The sequence below is a fragment of the Centruroides sculpturatus genome, unplaced genomic scaffold (genome assembly GCF_000671375.1).
Source record: "Centruroides sculpturatus isolate CEXI.00-Female unplaced genomic scaffold, Cexi_2.0 scaffold93, whole genome shotgun sequence".
NCBI lineage: Eukaryota > Metazoa > Arthropoda > Arachnida > Scorpiones > Buthidae > Centruroides > Centruroides sculpturatus.
The window spans coordinates 784,903-799,012 of NW_019384297.1; the positions used below are offsets into that span (position 1 = coordinate 784,903).

General features: G+C 25.5%; 1 protein-coding gene across 4 annotated transcripts in view; it reads left to right on the forward strand.

Moving 5' to 3' along the window:
• The window catches only part of LOC111628198 (sodium channel modifier 1-like), a 60,351-nt gene that overhangs the window by 26,991 nt on the left and 19,250 nt on the right, over nt 1-14,110 (forward strand). Inside the window, exons 7-8 of one of the 4 annotated variants that reach the window (XM_023372164.1) lie at nt 4,914-5,027; nt 9,122-9,295. In XM_023372164.1, the coding sequence (XP_023227932.1) occupies nt 4,914-5,010 (97 nt within the window). In that variant the 3' untranslated portion in view covers nt 5,011-5,027; nt 9,122-9,295. Of the gene's footprint in view, nt 1-1,087; nt 1,295-1,438; nt 1,714-4,913; nt 5,028-9,121; nt 9,296-14,110 lie in introns of those variants that run through there. The other 3 variants (XM_023371972.1, XM_023372030.1, XM_023372096.1) reach the window with 3 other exon arrangements.

The window sequence follows — 14,110 nt, forward strand, 5'->3', positions numbered from 1 at the left end:
TTTTATTAAAATGTAATTCTGCCAGCCCATTTCTACAAACAAATATTATATTTTTAATTGTGTTGGGATTGTCACCTGTGGACATTTTAAACTGTTTTACATATTTGTGCAGAGGCATAGCCTCTAAAGAAAGGTTGTCTCTGCAATGGAAATAGTTGTTCTGGTGATTGGACATGGCAAGCAAAATTGGACTTGTATCCAGATGTATTTTATTTTTTATTAAATAGTAATTCTGCCAGTCAAGTTATTTCAATTTAAAACTTTTCCCCTGAAAATAGTTAATAGGTGACTGGCATGACTCCTTTACTAATGGAAAAGTATGATGTACAAGGGCAAGACACTACAATACTAATTTGAGGTGCACAGCATACATTTTAAATGAAATAAATTAAAAATATGATTAAAAATTGCAGCTTGGCATTGTAATGATGTCACAATAAATAATTGCTCATTGGTTAGTAGAATACATGTTAACAAATTAATAATGTATTAGTAAAAATTTTAAGTGGTTTTTTTAAATATTGAATCCAAACATTTGGAATAATTAACTGTTTCAAATTATTATTTATATTTGTGATTTGTAATTATTAAATTTATATCCAAAATTATTTTTCTAGATAACAGTTAACTGTTTGTTTAAAAATTTTTTGAAAATTAAATAAAATAAAAGTAAACTAATTAGCTCAGCTGATATTGAAATTATTCAAAAAATTTGTTATTTTTATTAAAAACTATAGCTTTTGACTGTTTTTAATGATCATCAAGGTCATTTTCTTTTCAATATGAGTTTTAAACAGATAAGTAACAAAATATACAAAAGGAAAAAAGAACTCTTAAGAATACAAAATAGTTATGATTTTCTTATTTTACAGCTTTTTATCTTTAATTAAAATACTTTAATTCCTTAAAATTTATGTATATTCTAACTATCTGATACAAATATATATGGTTTAAAATTTGCATTTGAAAGGAAGAACCTGAAGATGGATATTGAAAATAGTTTGAAATCTCAGGTTTTTATTGAAAATGTGAGAACCGTGACTTCAAATTAAACAACTTAAACTAAATAATATAACTTTGTTGGCAGTGATATCTATCAACTTTTACATTTGGGAGCATCTCTTCCTACATGTTCTCAGTGTCAAAAGAGACACTTTCCCGTGACCTGCTGTCCCGATTCTGTCATTTTAAATATGAAAACTAATAGCCCATACAAGCAGTCATCACCAGTTCCTCCACTGGATAAAATCAACAAATGGCTCTCTTCTAACTCCAAATATTTATGACAACACAGGTAATCTAATGTAAACTCTTTCTCTCTCACAAATGCTCCAGTATCACTGTAGTGTTTAATATCTATTTTTTACTACTGATAGTATGTAGATCATATAACATATAGTATAATAAACGGATATTTATTTTGTTTACCTTGTCTCAGGCTGCTTTTATTCCATAACACTGTCTCACAGAACTCCTTCATCCTGAGCTGACCATCTATGCACATGACTGCTCATGAGACTATGCCCTAACAAATAAAATAATAAACAGCCATTGTGGCTTCTTTGTTTGCAGAACAGGACACAGTGTCATCTTGATGCAGCATCAAAGAGATGTTGATCCTCCAGTCACAAAAAAGTTACTGGAAATGAAATTTTTGCTTCCTTATTTCATTTTTGTATAGTGATTTGCTCTACATAAATTGAACAGCAGTATATATAAAATAAAAAAGTAAACATGATATTTTTAATTTTTTGAATTAATATCTATTTTTTAATTGTTCAATTTATTTTTTTATTAATCTCTTGGGATTTGATAAAAATACTTTTAAAAGTTATTTTCATCTATTCCATCTATGAAAAATAGATTATATAATAAATACAATAATTGTATAAGATTATTAAAAAATATTGCTATCAATATAATTGACATTGTTGATATTAGTTTTTTTTTTATGTTAAAATGTTGTTTAAATTATATGGAGTTGTGAAGATGACAGAATTTCAATGTCATTCTCAGTATTAAGTTAATTTATATTTAAAAACTAGAACAAATATTTATTATATTCCATATATGCTAAAAGTAGGCATATTTCTATCATTTATAACTCAAGCATGATGGTACTCATTAAGTACCACCTGTTTATAGTGGTATGAAGCACAGTGGTAATTATTTAGTACCAGTGAAAAAAAGTCCTTTTTTAAGCAATTTGGTTTAGATCCTGCATTATAACACTTTTTAGATGAAAAATGCTATTGTCTGACAAATGCCAGTGGCACTGGCTGTCAGCTGCTATATAGAGCTTGTGAATTTCCTTTTGTTTTATATTGGCTTCCATTGGACATGTTGAAAAATCTGAAAAACTGTTTATAGTTTTTCAGATTTTTTTAGTGTACCTGACATGTTATTTTCAGCTTTTGTTGGTAAGTTTTGTTTGATTAGTTCTTTCTGTGCAATATTTTGTCAACTGTTTAGTACTTTGAAGAAATAAATCTATTTTTATGATGGTACTAAATTCATGTCACCATGCTGCATGGTATTGTGAGACATATGATCTCACCAATAGCTCTACTGCCATAAGAACCTTTGTTCTTATTTTTTGAATTCATTTATTTCTTTTGTTATAATTACTTGTTCTGTTGGGTTTTTAGACTTGTTTTAAATATTATTAAATATTTGTTAATGTTGTAACAGAATACAAATTAGTGTTGTTTTCTGCATGTAAGCTATGCATAATTAGGTTTACAATTGAGTGTTCATCAGTATTCTAATAATTGATGCTTAGGTAGACACTAAGACAAGTCATACACAAAATGCTAGAAAGCTTGATTATGAAGACATTTTGAGTGAACTATCAGTGTTGTCTTCTACAGAAGACATACCATCTGATAGTAATTCATTTGCTGGTGATACATCTGATAATGAAAAATCAACATTAAGCTATGATTTGGCTGAATATATCTTTCTTCCAAAAAAGAAGTAGCATCTGTCTACCAGCATCAACATCTCCATTTCTTTGGAATAACAAGTGGCCTATTCATTGCTTCTCAAAGGTTCAAACATCAACCTGCTTGAATTCCCTTGAGATGTGCAAAATGTAGTACAAAAATAATCCAAGTACATACAAACTGGATTTGTACAGTTTATAATGTCCCACTGTGCCTAGGAAGAACAAAACATGTTAACCACTCAACAGTGAGGGACAGATATATCCATCTAGGGCATTGTGTGGCAGTGGTGAGGGACGGATATATCTGTTAAATTCTTTTGGGGGTATCGCCAAAAACTACTGCGAAACAAAAATTCACATAAAATATTAATTATGTAGCAATAAAAAAAAGATTTTTCTTTACTAGACATAACTGTTTACAAAATCTTTTTCCAAAACGATAATGAGAAAATCGCATGGAAAAATACTTTAAAAATTTCCTACATTTATTCTCCACTATTTAGGGATAGCACCATACCTGACTATCTCACTGTTGAAAGGTTAACAAGATTATTACCATTAATGGCATAGATGTGCATGGTAGTACGAATAGGGTACCACTCCCAATTCTCTGAAACTGTATTTCAACATGTAATTTTAAGTAATTAGTGTAAAATATGCTATATTGTAACTAATGCACATATATTCATAAAAAGTTTCTAATAAAATCAAAGTACATGCAACACACTAGTGTTGTACTCATAAAAAGGATGTGTCGGATATGTCACAGACTGAATTAATGCATGCTGTGGGCAGGTTTGGACATCACTAATATAGAATATAGTTAAAAATTAAACATATTAAACTTCAACATTTTATAAATTTCTATAATTAAAAAATGTTTGAAATTTAATATTCATCTTCTGCCAATAGGTAAATAACTTGTTATTAATTATAAAACATATATAAATCCATAAATCAGTTCTGTATATTGTGATAAAGAATCAGAAATTTAATATGTATTTTCTGAATTATATGGATTAAAATAAATGAATTCAGAAACATAACCAGAATGAATTGATTTTTGAATATGCATTTTAATTATTTCATTTGATATGATGTAAAAAACAGATATATTCCTATATAAATTTCCTATATAAAATTTATAACATAAATTTTATAAATTTTATATTTCCTATATAAAATTTATAACATAAATTTTATATAGGAAATTTCTACTAAATTATAATTAGTGATTTTAAAATATTATTTTCCAGTTATGATATGGATTTTGGATAAGGAACTTTAATCTTGTTATAAAATAAATTATGCTGTAATTGTGGACTAAAAAGTTCTGTAATTATTCTCAAGTGTATTAATTTTTCAATTATTTAAATAGTTTGCTTAATTTTTTCATTATTGAGAAGTAACATGTTATTAATTACCTATACATGCAATATTTTTAAATAACAAATAAGAAAATTGGCACAAAATAAATTGACCTGTAAAAAAGTGTCTACAATACATTTTTAAGTCATGAGCAATTAAAATATTCACAAATTGTACAGAACATAGATCACTCACACAATAATGGTGTTTTATAACTGAGGAGTATAAGATTAAATATTTTGCTATTTTACAATTGCTTTATTTGATGACCTCAATGAGAAAGATATTTCTATTAATTTCACTTTTTAACAAATATAATTTCTATATGAGCAATACAGAATTAAATTTTCACAATTTTTTTACATAAAATANTGTATGTACATAGGTGAACAATAACACTTTATAAATAACAGGCTTGTTAGGTTGTTATTTCCAATTGTATAATAGAATGTCACATGGTCACTATGGAAATACTTTTTTAAATTTGTTATATAAGTGATACAATGCAGTTAAATTTATGTTTTTATTTTAAGATTTTTCTGTAGTAAATATTCTATTTTTATTTAATAATGTATTTTTATTTTAAAAAATTAAATAGATCTGGTTGGAAAAAAGACAAAACTGGAAAATGGATTAAAGAAGAAGGAGTAGAATTTGATAGTGATGAAGAACCTCCTGATGATAATTTATCTTGATAAATACTTAAATTAAGGTATAGTTAATGTACTGTAATTATATGTATGATGTCTTTGAGTATTTTACACATTACAAACATATACTGTCTCAAATAAAATTTGAATATTTAAAATATATAACTCATATTCTGTTTTTATTACATTTACATGAAGTTACATATACTAGAAGATTTTCAAATATAAATATGTTAACAATTTTAAAATAATGTTATTTAAACATTCCTTTCTTTGTAACAAAATAAAAACATATTATTTGGAATTAATATAAGTCATAAATTTTCATTAATCTGTTCATTATATCATATTTTAGTTAAAATTATATTGTCTTTCACAAGCTACTAAAAGTAATGCAATTAAATAATTAAAATGCACTATTTTTTAATTTTTGTTCTGCTTATTTTTAATGAAAGCACATGATTTGCAATGAAAGCAATGATTTTTTTTTTACCTTTTAGAAGTTATGTATTTTAATGTTGATTTCTACACTTTTAAAGGCTAATTGAAGGATTTATAGTCTTCCAATCTCATCATTTTCTTGTGATGACTAACTTGGTCTTTTCCTTTCAATAAAACTCCATTCTCTTTGAGTATCATAAAAATGTTTAGTGAGCAGATTAATGGAATAATCTACTCACTAAACATTTTTTTACATGATAATGGACACAATAGGTTGAAGTTATAAAGAATGCAAAAAAGATAGAATAGAACAAAATTTATCATATTCCTATACATGAAAAATTTTTTTCATGAAATTACAACTCAAATATAATAGAGATATATTATCATAAAAACAAAAAAATATATATAACATTAATGAATAAGTATTTATTTGAAGTATAATAAAATTTTACCATAATCCAACATACAAATATATCAAACTTTGTTATAGTTTTCTGTTTTTTTTCTCTTAAATATCTCAAATATTCCTTCTATTTATTACATATCCTATTAAATATTCCAAATATTAATTTTTATGTAATATTATTAATGTACCTCAATAAAAATCCTGCAATGAATGTTCTAAATTCATCTGTTGTGAAAAGATATATATAAATAATATTCTCATCTAAGATTTAAGAGAAGTTTATTATTTTTGTATGTAAGTGTAATGTGTAGATTTGTATTTATCAAGCCATAAAACATTATAATCTATATAATATATTTCCTGAACAATTACAAAAGGAAAAATTTTAATATCACACCTGAAGAACTCATAAGGAGTTAGAAAACAGAAGACGTTTGTGCAGAGATTGTTTTTTTGTTTATATAGACCAGAAATTGGTTCTGTGTTTGTTATTACTTATATCCCAGTGTGGTGTGATATAATTTAATATCAGGTTTTTTTTATGGTTAATTGTTTCATTTAGTCCATTATTACATGAGAGAGAAATGAATGAATGCAAGCTGGAAAATAACATCAATATTTCATTGATTAACAAAAAGAAATTCGAGTATTTTATTAAGATATATGTGGGAATTATTTATCTGAAATAAGTTCTGCAAACAAAATTAATGATGGAATAGATAAAAACATATTTAATACGTATTTAAAAATAAAACAATAATTACTAAGACAATACAGATACTATTGATAATACAGTAGAGCGTTGATTATCCGAATCAATTGGGGACTGGGATTGTTCAGAAAATTGATTTTTCAGGTAACCAATTATGTACGAAAAAATGCATTATTAATATAGTATATCCCAATAATAGTATATTAATATATCCCATGTTTAAATTTTTCTCTGTTGTGTGTCGCTTCGTGTTGAATTTTCATCAATTTTAAGCCTAATGAAAATTTTTATAATAATAATCATGACTATTGTATTGTTAAAAATTATTTCTTTATTTTGTACAAACGAAATAAATATATTGAAAACTATAAAAACAAAAAAAAATTATACTTTAGAAGTTAATCTAGTATCAAAAACGTTTGATTCAGCACGACACAGTCTGACTGGAACATTTTCAGTTAACCGATGTTTCGGTTGATCGACATTCGGATAATCAGTGCTCTACTGTATTTCTATTTTTATCTAAGTTAATTTGTTCATAATCAAATATACTCAATGGTACATGTGTAAACATGGTGTGTAAATACATGAGGAAATATAGTATAATGTTTTTATTATTACTTCTATAAATTCCTTGTCAGGCATAACAGAATACTTTTTATGAGAGAGTAGAGATTGAAGAGTTGAGAAGACGCTGTTGTCAATTTATTTTGTTCAAGTTGAGCTCGACATTGTGATGCTGTTTCTGAGCCTTTGACAAAGTTGTTCTTATTCAATGTTGCTCAAGTCAGACTTCACAGCAGTTGTTCTCATTCTTTTAGATGTAGAATTTACCTGATTAGTACTCCCCCCCCTTTTTTTGGACAAAATAGTGAGTCTTTTTAATTCCACATTGTTAAACAAAGATGAATTGTATGTATATATAATATGAACAATAACACTTTATAAATAACAGGCTTGTTAGATTGTTATTTCCAATTGTATAATAGAATGTCACATGGTCACTATGGAAATACTTTTTTAAATTTGTTATATAAGTGATACAATGCAGTTATTTTTTTTTAAAGTTTAAATTTTAAATTTAATGAAGTAATAAGTTTAAAATATGTCATTTGCCAAATATTTTAAAATGCAACTTAAGGGAAATTTCATGGTCACGCATAAACTAAATGAAGTTACTGACATCACTGCAACATAATGGGATCACTGATCTGAAATCAATAAAACATTTATTCTATAGCTAATATTTCAGTTCTTATTATTAAAATTTATTTGTTACAAATTAACATTGACCTGAGCCACTCTTAATAGAAATGTAATTAATGTTACATTTCACACATAGAAGTTATTATCAATAATACATAATTTTATTTTGTTGTATAATAATCAGTAACTTCAATTTACCAGGTTTTTTAAAAATTTTATATTATAAACATTTGGGTCATGGAATCATTACAAACAAATCTATTGGGTTGAGTGAGCAAAAAGTTTGAGAAATGCTAGTCTAAATCTTTTATCAACAGAATAATACTTCTCTATATTGCATAGATTGGGTTGTTGCAAATGAAATAGCTGTTTTTTTAAAATTTAAACTTTTCAACTCTGTAGTTCAACTTCTCACTCTCATGATTTCTATCAAATTAGCATTAATGCATTTCTGTTGCATTGGGAAAAGTATATTAATGTTGGTGGAGATAATTTTGATTGAATATGTAAGTTTTAAATTAAATTAATAAACATTCAAAGTCAGAAGTAAAAATTGGCACTTTCATTTGCAACAACCTAATATTATAATAAGTCTGTTTGAACATTCAAAACATTAACCAACTGATTCAATTTCTGATCTTAATTCCATTAAGAATCTTTGATATGAATTTGATTATCAAATGCATAAGAAAGAAAAACTCCTAAAAAAACTGTTTCATTATTTCACTTCATTGCATCTTATTTCAGTGAGTCCCATTCCATACTTTCTGTTTCAACCATCAACCAAATTCAGCATTCTCTATTTTAATTACTTCTGTTTTTTTAAAAAGTTGATGCTAACTGGAAATCAGTAATCAGTCTTACTTGTGTTTTTAGGTTATCTGTACAATAATTTTATTAAAAAATGTTCAACTCAACTCAAGGTAAATGCATTTACCTTGAATTGAATTGAACATGAGTTGAAAAAGATATTGCAATTATTTAAACTAAATAAAAAATTATTTATTTTAAACTTTTATGATTTTATAAACATTAATGCAAAATGAAAGATTGTATGTATGTATGTATGTATATATTATCATATGTGAAACAAATTAAATTCATAAGAAATTGTAATAAACATGAAATATCTTTAGTAATTTCATTAAACATAGTTTATAATTTTATGATAAATGTATATTATAGAGTAACTAATAATATTTATAGAGCAATTATGCAGTTTTCTTGTACTTCTTTAATTAAACATATTGGTGGTGTCAGAAAGTACTGCTAAATCTTTTTAATTGATTCTGTAAGCAATAATAATTACTTATTAGTAATTATTGTTAATATTCTATCATTAAAATAAAATAATTTAATTATTTTATAATCAATTTATTTATTAACAGATCATTTTATAAATTTTTTTTCTGCCCTGTGGATATTATGAGGACAAAATTTGCCTCTGTCAAGTATGAAAATGTGATTCTTACAATATTTAACCAATTATACTGTGTTGATAAAAATTTGATTACAAGCCACTAAATAGATGGCTATGTCTAGCCGTATTTAATTTATGTCAAGACCTAGAAGTCATTCCCTTTTTTTAAAGAGTAAGGAGAATCATTTCTGATTTTTAACAGACTNGAAATTAAGATATTTTAAAATTAAAATAAAATAATTTAATTATTTTATAATCAATTTATTTATTAACAGATCATTTTATAAATTTTTTTTCTGCCCTGTGGATATTATGAGGACAAAATTTGCCTCTGTCAAGTATGAAAATGTGATTCTTACAATATTTAACCAATTATACTGTGTTGATAAAAATTTGATTACAAGCCACTAAATAGATGGCTATGTCTAGCCGTATTTAATTTATGTCAAGACCTAGAAGTCATTCCCTTTTTTTAAAGAGTAAGGAGAATCATTTCTGATTTTTAACAGACTTACAAAATTTTATTATGATTATGGAACACAAAAAAATATTTTATAGTTAAAATCTATTTGTAAAGAATAGAATTTGCCTTTAATTTCTAAATTACTATATACAGTCTGTAAATAAAATATAATTTATTTAAGAATAAATGAATAAAATCAGAATCCAGTAATATATTATAGAATATATTATAGAAATGAATTAATCTGGAAAATAGTTCTAAGATCTAGTAATAATAATAGAGTTTATTACTTATTCATACATTTATAGAATTCATATTGATAGGTAATCAAGACGAGAGTATATGAGAGATGTGAACAAATGCAATTATGAATAATGCAATATTAATAAAGTGATATTGAAGTTAGCTTGTTTTTGAAATTCTGTTTTTATAAAAAAGTGGATATTATAGATAAAGACTAGACTAGATTTATAGGAGATTAAAAAATAATAATAATTTTACATTTGTCTTGTTTCATTTAGTTACGTAACTATAAGTAATACTTGAAATTGGCTATGATAAATATGTGAATATTTGATATCTGTTCTTATATTGTCTCCAATATAAACTTTTCTAATATTTTTCTGATGATGACTACTCTTCAGCTTTTTAATTAAAAAATATGTTATATTTGACTTACTTATTTTTCAAATAAGAATGTCATCCTGCGGCTCAATAAACATATAAACAAAACCAGCAAATTTTTTTTATCTTTTATTTATTTATTTATTTCAACAACATAAACTCAAAAAAGAAGTTTCACAAAGCCGTAAACCTTTATACATATTATATTTTTGAATGGAAAGGAAATATTTTCAAATACTTGAAAATGTGTGAATGAGGAAGGAATACTAAATAAAGCTGGAGTTGTGACTCAAAGGATTATAGATCCAAATTTGGGAAAAGGAGAGAAAGGCCAAAAGATAAAAAGTAATGAGAAAGGTTAAATAGACCTTCTGTTATGCAAATATTGACCCTTAATTTTCCAACTTTCCTCACTTCTTTATCTTTTGTCCTTTCTCTCTTTTTCCCAAATTTGGGTCTATGATCCTTTGAGTCTCAACTTCAGCTTTATTTAGTATTTCTTCCAGTGTTGCAAGATTTGGCTACCCTTTTTTTAGTTTGGTGTAAAAAATATCACTTGATGCAATTTTGGGCTACATATTATTTATAAACATATTAATTGAATAAAAATGCACTTTAAAATGGTGTTTTATCATTTTTTATTAATTAGAGACCCAAATAAAACAAATACAGTGGAACCTTAATCCATTCCTGATGTTTGGACTTATACCAAATAGGATGTATACCAAACCAACCTTTCCCATANTTTAATATTATATTATAAAATCGCAGTACAGAACTGCAGTAAAGAATAAAAAAATGCAGAATTGTGGCTCCAATGCATTTTGCAAAACCTACATTTCAGCTCCCACTGAACTCTTGCTTGCCCATCCCTGTTATAAACCCTGTGGCGCCGCGAATGTCTAGTCTGGTCTAGTACACCAATAGTGCTACTTGTTCATAGATGGCGCATATAATTGAATTAAGTCGTATACTGAACAAAAGTCGTATACCGAGCAAAATTTGTTTCATCCAAACAGGACGTATTCCAAATTGGACGTATTCTAAAGCAGATGTATACCGAGGTACCACTGTATTTGTGTTTTTCAAATAAATTTTTGTTTGTCTCTTTTATAATAAATGAACTTACTTTCAATTTTTACTTAGAAATAGTTGTCTGTAGAAGTAATTTTTTTAAATATCCTTTTTCGTGATAAAGTTTTAATACCTATTACTATAATCTAGACATGTTAATCCTTGAATATACTCAGTCACAATATACTTGTGGCCCAAAACTCCATGACTTCTTCCAATGTGCCCAGAGAAACAAAAAGGTTGGACACCCCTGTGTAAGAATATTATGGAAAGTGATTTAAACTTTAAATAAATGCTTTGACTTCTTTTTATTTCTAATAACAAAATGGTGATGCTTACAAAAATAATTGTTGCTTTTTATTCATCTTCTTATTATTTTATGTTGTTTTGAAAGAATTTAGTTTCAGTATATGTTATAGTAAATCTTTAATTTATTAAAATACTTTACAGATTATAATATTTTTTACTTTGAAAATATTAATTAGTTGAAGTAACTATGAATAAGTCATATTTTAATATATTAATTAATTCCTACAATCATTCTCATTAGAACATAATTTTAAGTATTATATTTTTTGATTAATCTTTTAAACTTTCTTATCAGACAAATACAAAAGAGAGAGAGAATAATTTTACTTATGTTTGGAGAGTGATTTTAATTCATTTTTATATAAAAAATATTATTCATTAAAGTTTCTAACATAAACATAAAATCATATTGAACATTCTTTAAGGAGTTTTTTCTCATTATTAGGTGTTATTCACTAATACTTATCTAGGAATTCAAAATTCAATCAAATTCCAAATTGAAAATTCATTAGACTCAATGTGATGAGGTTGGCAAAACTTGTCAGTCAGCCCTTTCTATGCTTGTGCATTTTTGTTCATACATGTTTTAACATGCACTCCTGGTCTTGTAATGGNTCTTTTCTAAACAGGATAATGGATAAAAAGAAAAAAAAAAACGTTAACGTATCCAAGAATTAACCCGTTCATGGATAAAAATACAAAGTTTTTCAGTCCTGAGAGTGTTTACTAAACCAGTTTTTACTGTATATCAAAATTTAATTAATTTATTATTCATTAAAGTTTCTAACATAAACATAAAATCATATTGAACATTCTTTAAGGAGTTTTTTCTCATTATTAGGTGTTATTCACTAATACTTATCTAGGAATTCAAAATTCAATCAAATTCCAAATTGAAAATTCATTAGACTCAATGTGATGAGGTTGGCAAAACTTGTCAGTCAGCCCTTTCTATGCTTGTGCATTTTTGTTCATACATGTTTTAACATGCACTCCTGACCTTGTAATACCTTGTGTTACATAAACTTTTTAATTCAAAATAAAACTTAATATTAGATCTTGCTTCACACAAACTTAAGAATTTCCATTTTTAGAATAAATTTGAAATTAAGATATTTTAAAATTAAAATAAAATAAACAGGCAGAAAAAGTTAATTTTAATAATTATTAATTCATAATTTTAAAATATAATGATTATTAACTAAGTAATTTTAAATTCAACAATATGGAAATAACATTTAAGGCATAATAAATTTCAATATACAGTTTGAAACAATTTTTATACAATGATGTGAAAATTAAAGTTTAGTTTAAATTGAGTTCTATTTACATTATATACAAAATAAATTTGTAAAGTTAATTTCATTTTCTTGTTATCTAATATAGACATTTAATAATGATAGTTATTGAAAGTTGTTTGTTTCATTAAAAATTATTAAATGAAAATAGCATTTTAGAATATTATTATTTTAGTTTTCAAGTACAGTAATACCTCGACTTACACTACTCCGACTTATGCAAACTCAGAGTTACACGATTTTCAAATCTTGTCGATTTGTCTTTTGTTTGAGCACCACGCAACTCTTGATTACTCACTCCCCCCACACTATTGTTCAGCTTACATGTTCAGATGTGTCGCATGGAATCAACATGTAGCTACAGTTTATTTTGTGTTATTTATTTCTGTGTTTGTTATATCTATGGAGACTTGATAGACTCTATGTGGTGATTTCTTGTAACCGTGAATGAATCAAAAGACAAGATAAGATTAATAAGAACATTTATTAGCTTACATACATCTGACTTGGATTTTACACAAATTGCGAAATTATACCCCGACTTATGCAAATTTGACTTACGCGGTTATTGCTCGATCCCACCTATCACGTAAGTTCAGGGTATTACTGTATTCAATAACCTTGTCTACATTTGAATCTGATAAAATAATATGATAAAAACAATAAGAAAGAAATTCTGATGAAATTTAAAAATATAATTAAATATATTGCATAATAATTAGTTTATCAATATCAATTTGCCATCTTCATATTGTGAAGTATACAAAAGGAATCATTAAATTAACTATGCTAACATATATTCACAATATAATAAATAAAAGAAAAATAAGTTCATTCATTAACTTAATTATGTCAAGTTTTAGTTATATAATAAGTATATTAATGTAATATATAGGGCAAAAAAATGATGATCTTATTTATTCATTTTTATTTAAGTTTGATAAATGGAGATTATATATTGATTGAAATGAATTGTCAAATTCATTCAACATATTAACGTAATTAATTTCATTTAATTACATTAATTAACATAATCTCTTATTAAAAGTTTAGATTATAAATTTTTATAAATCATTTGCAATAACTGAATTGATAATTTTATGGAACTTTAACTTTGATTAAAAATAATATAAAATTAATTTAAAGATTATAATAGATTTAATTTTATTGAAGTGATAAATCAAGTAAT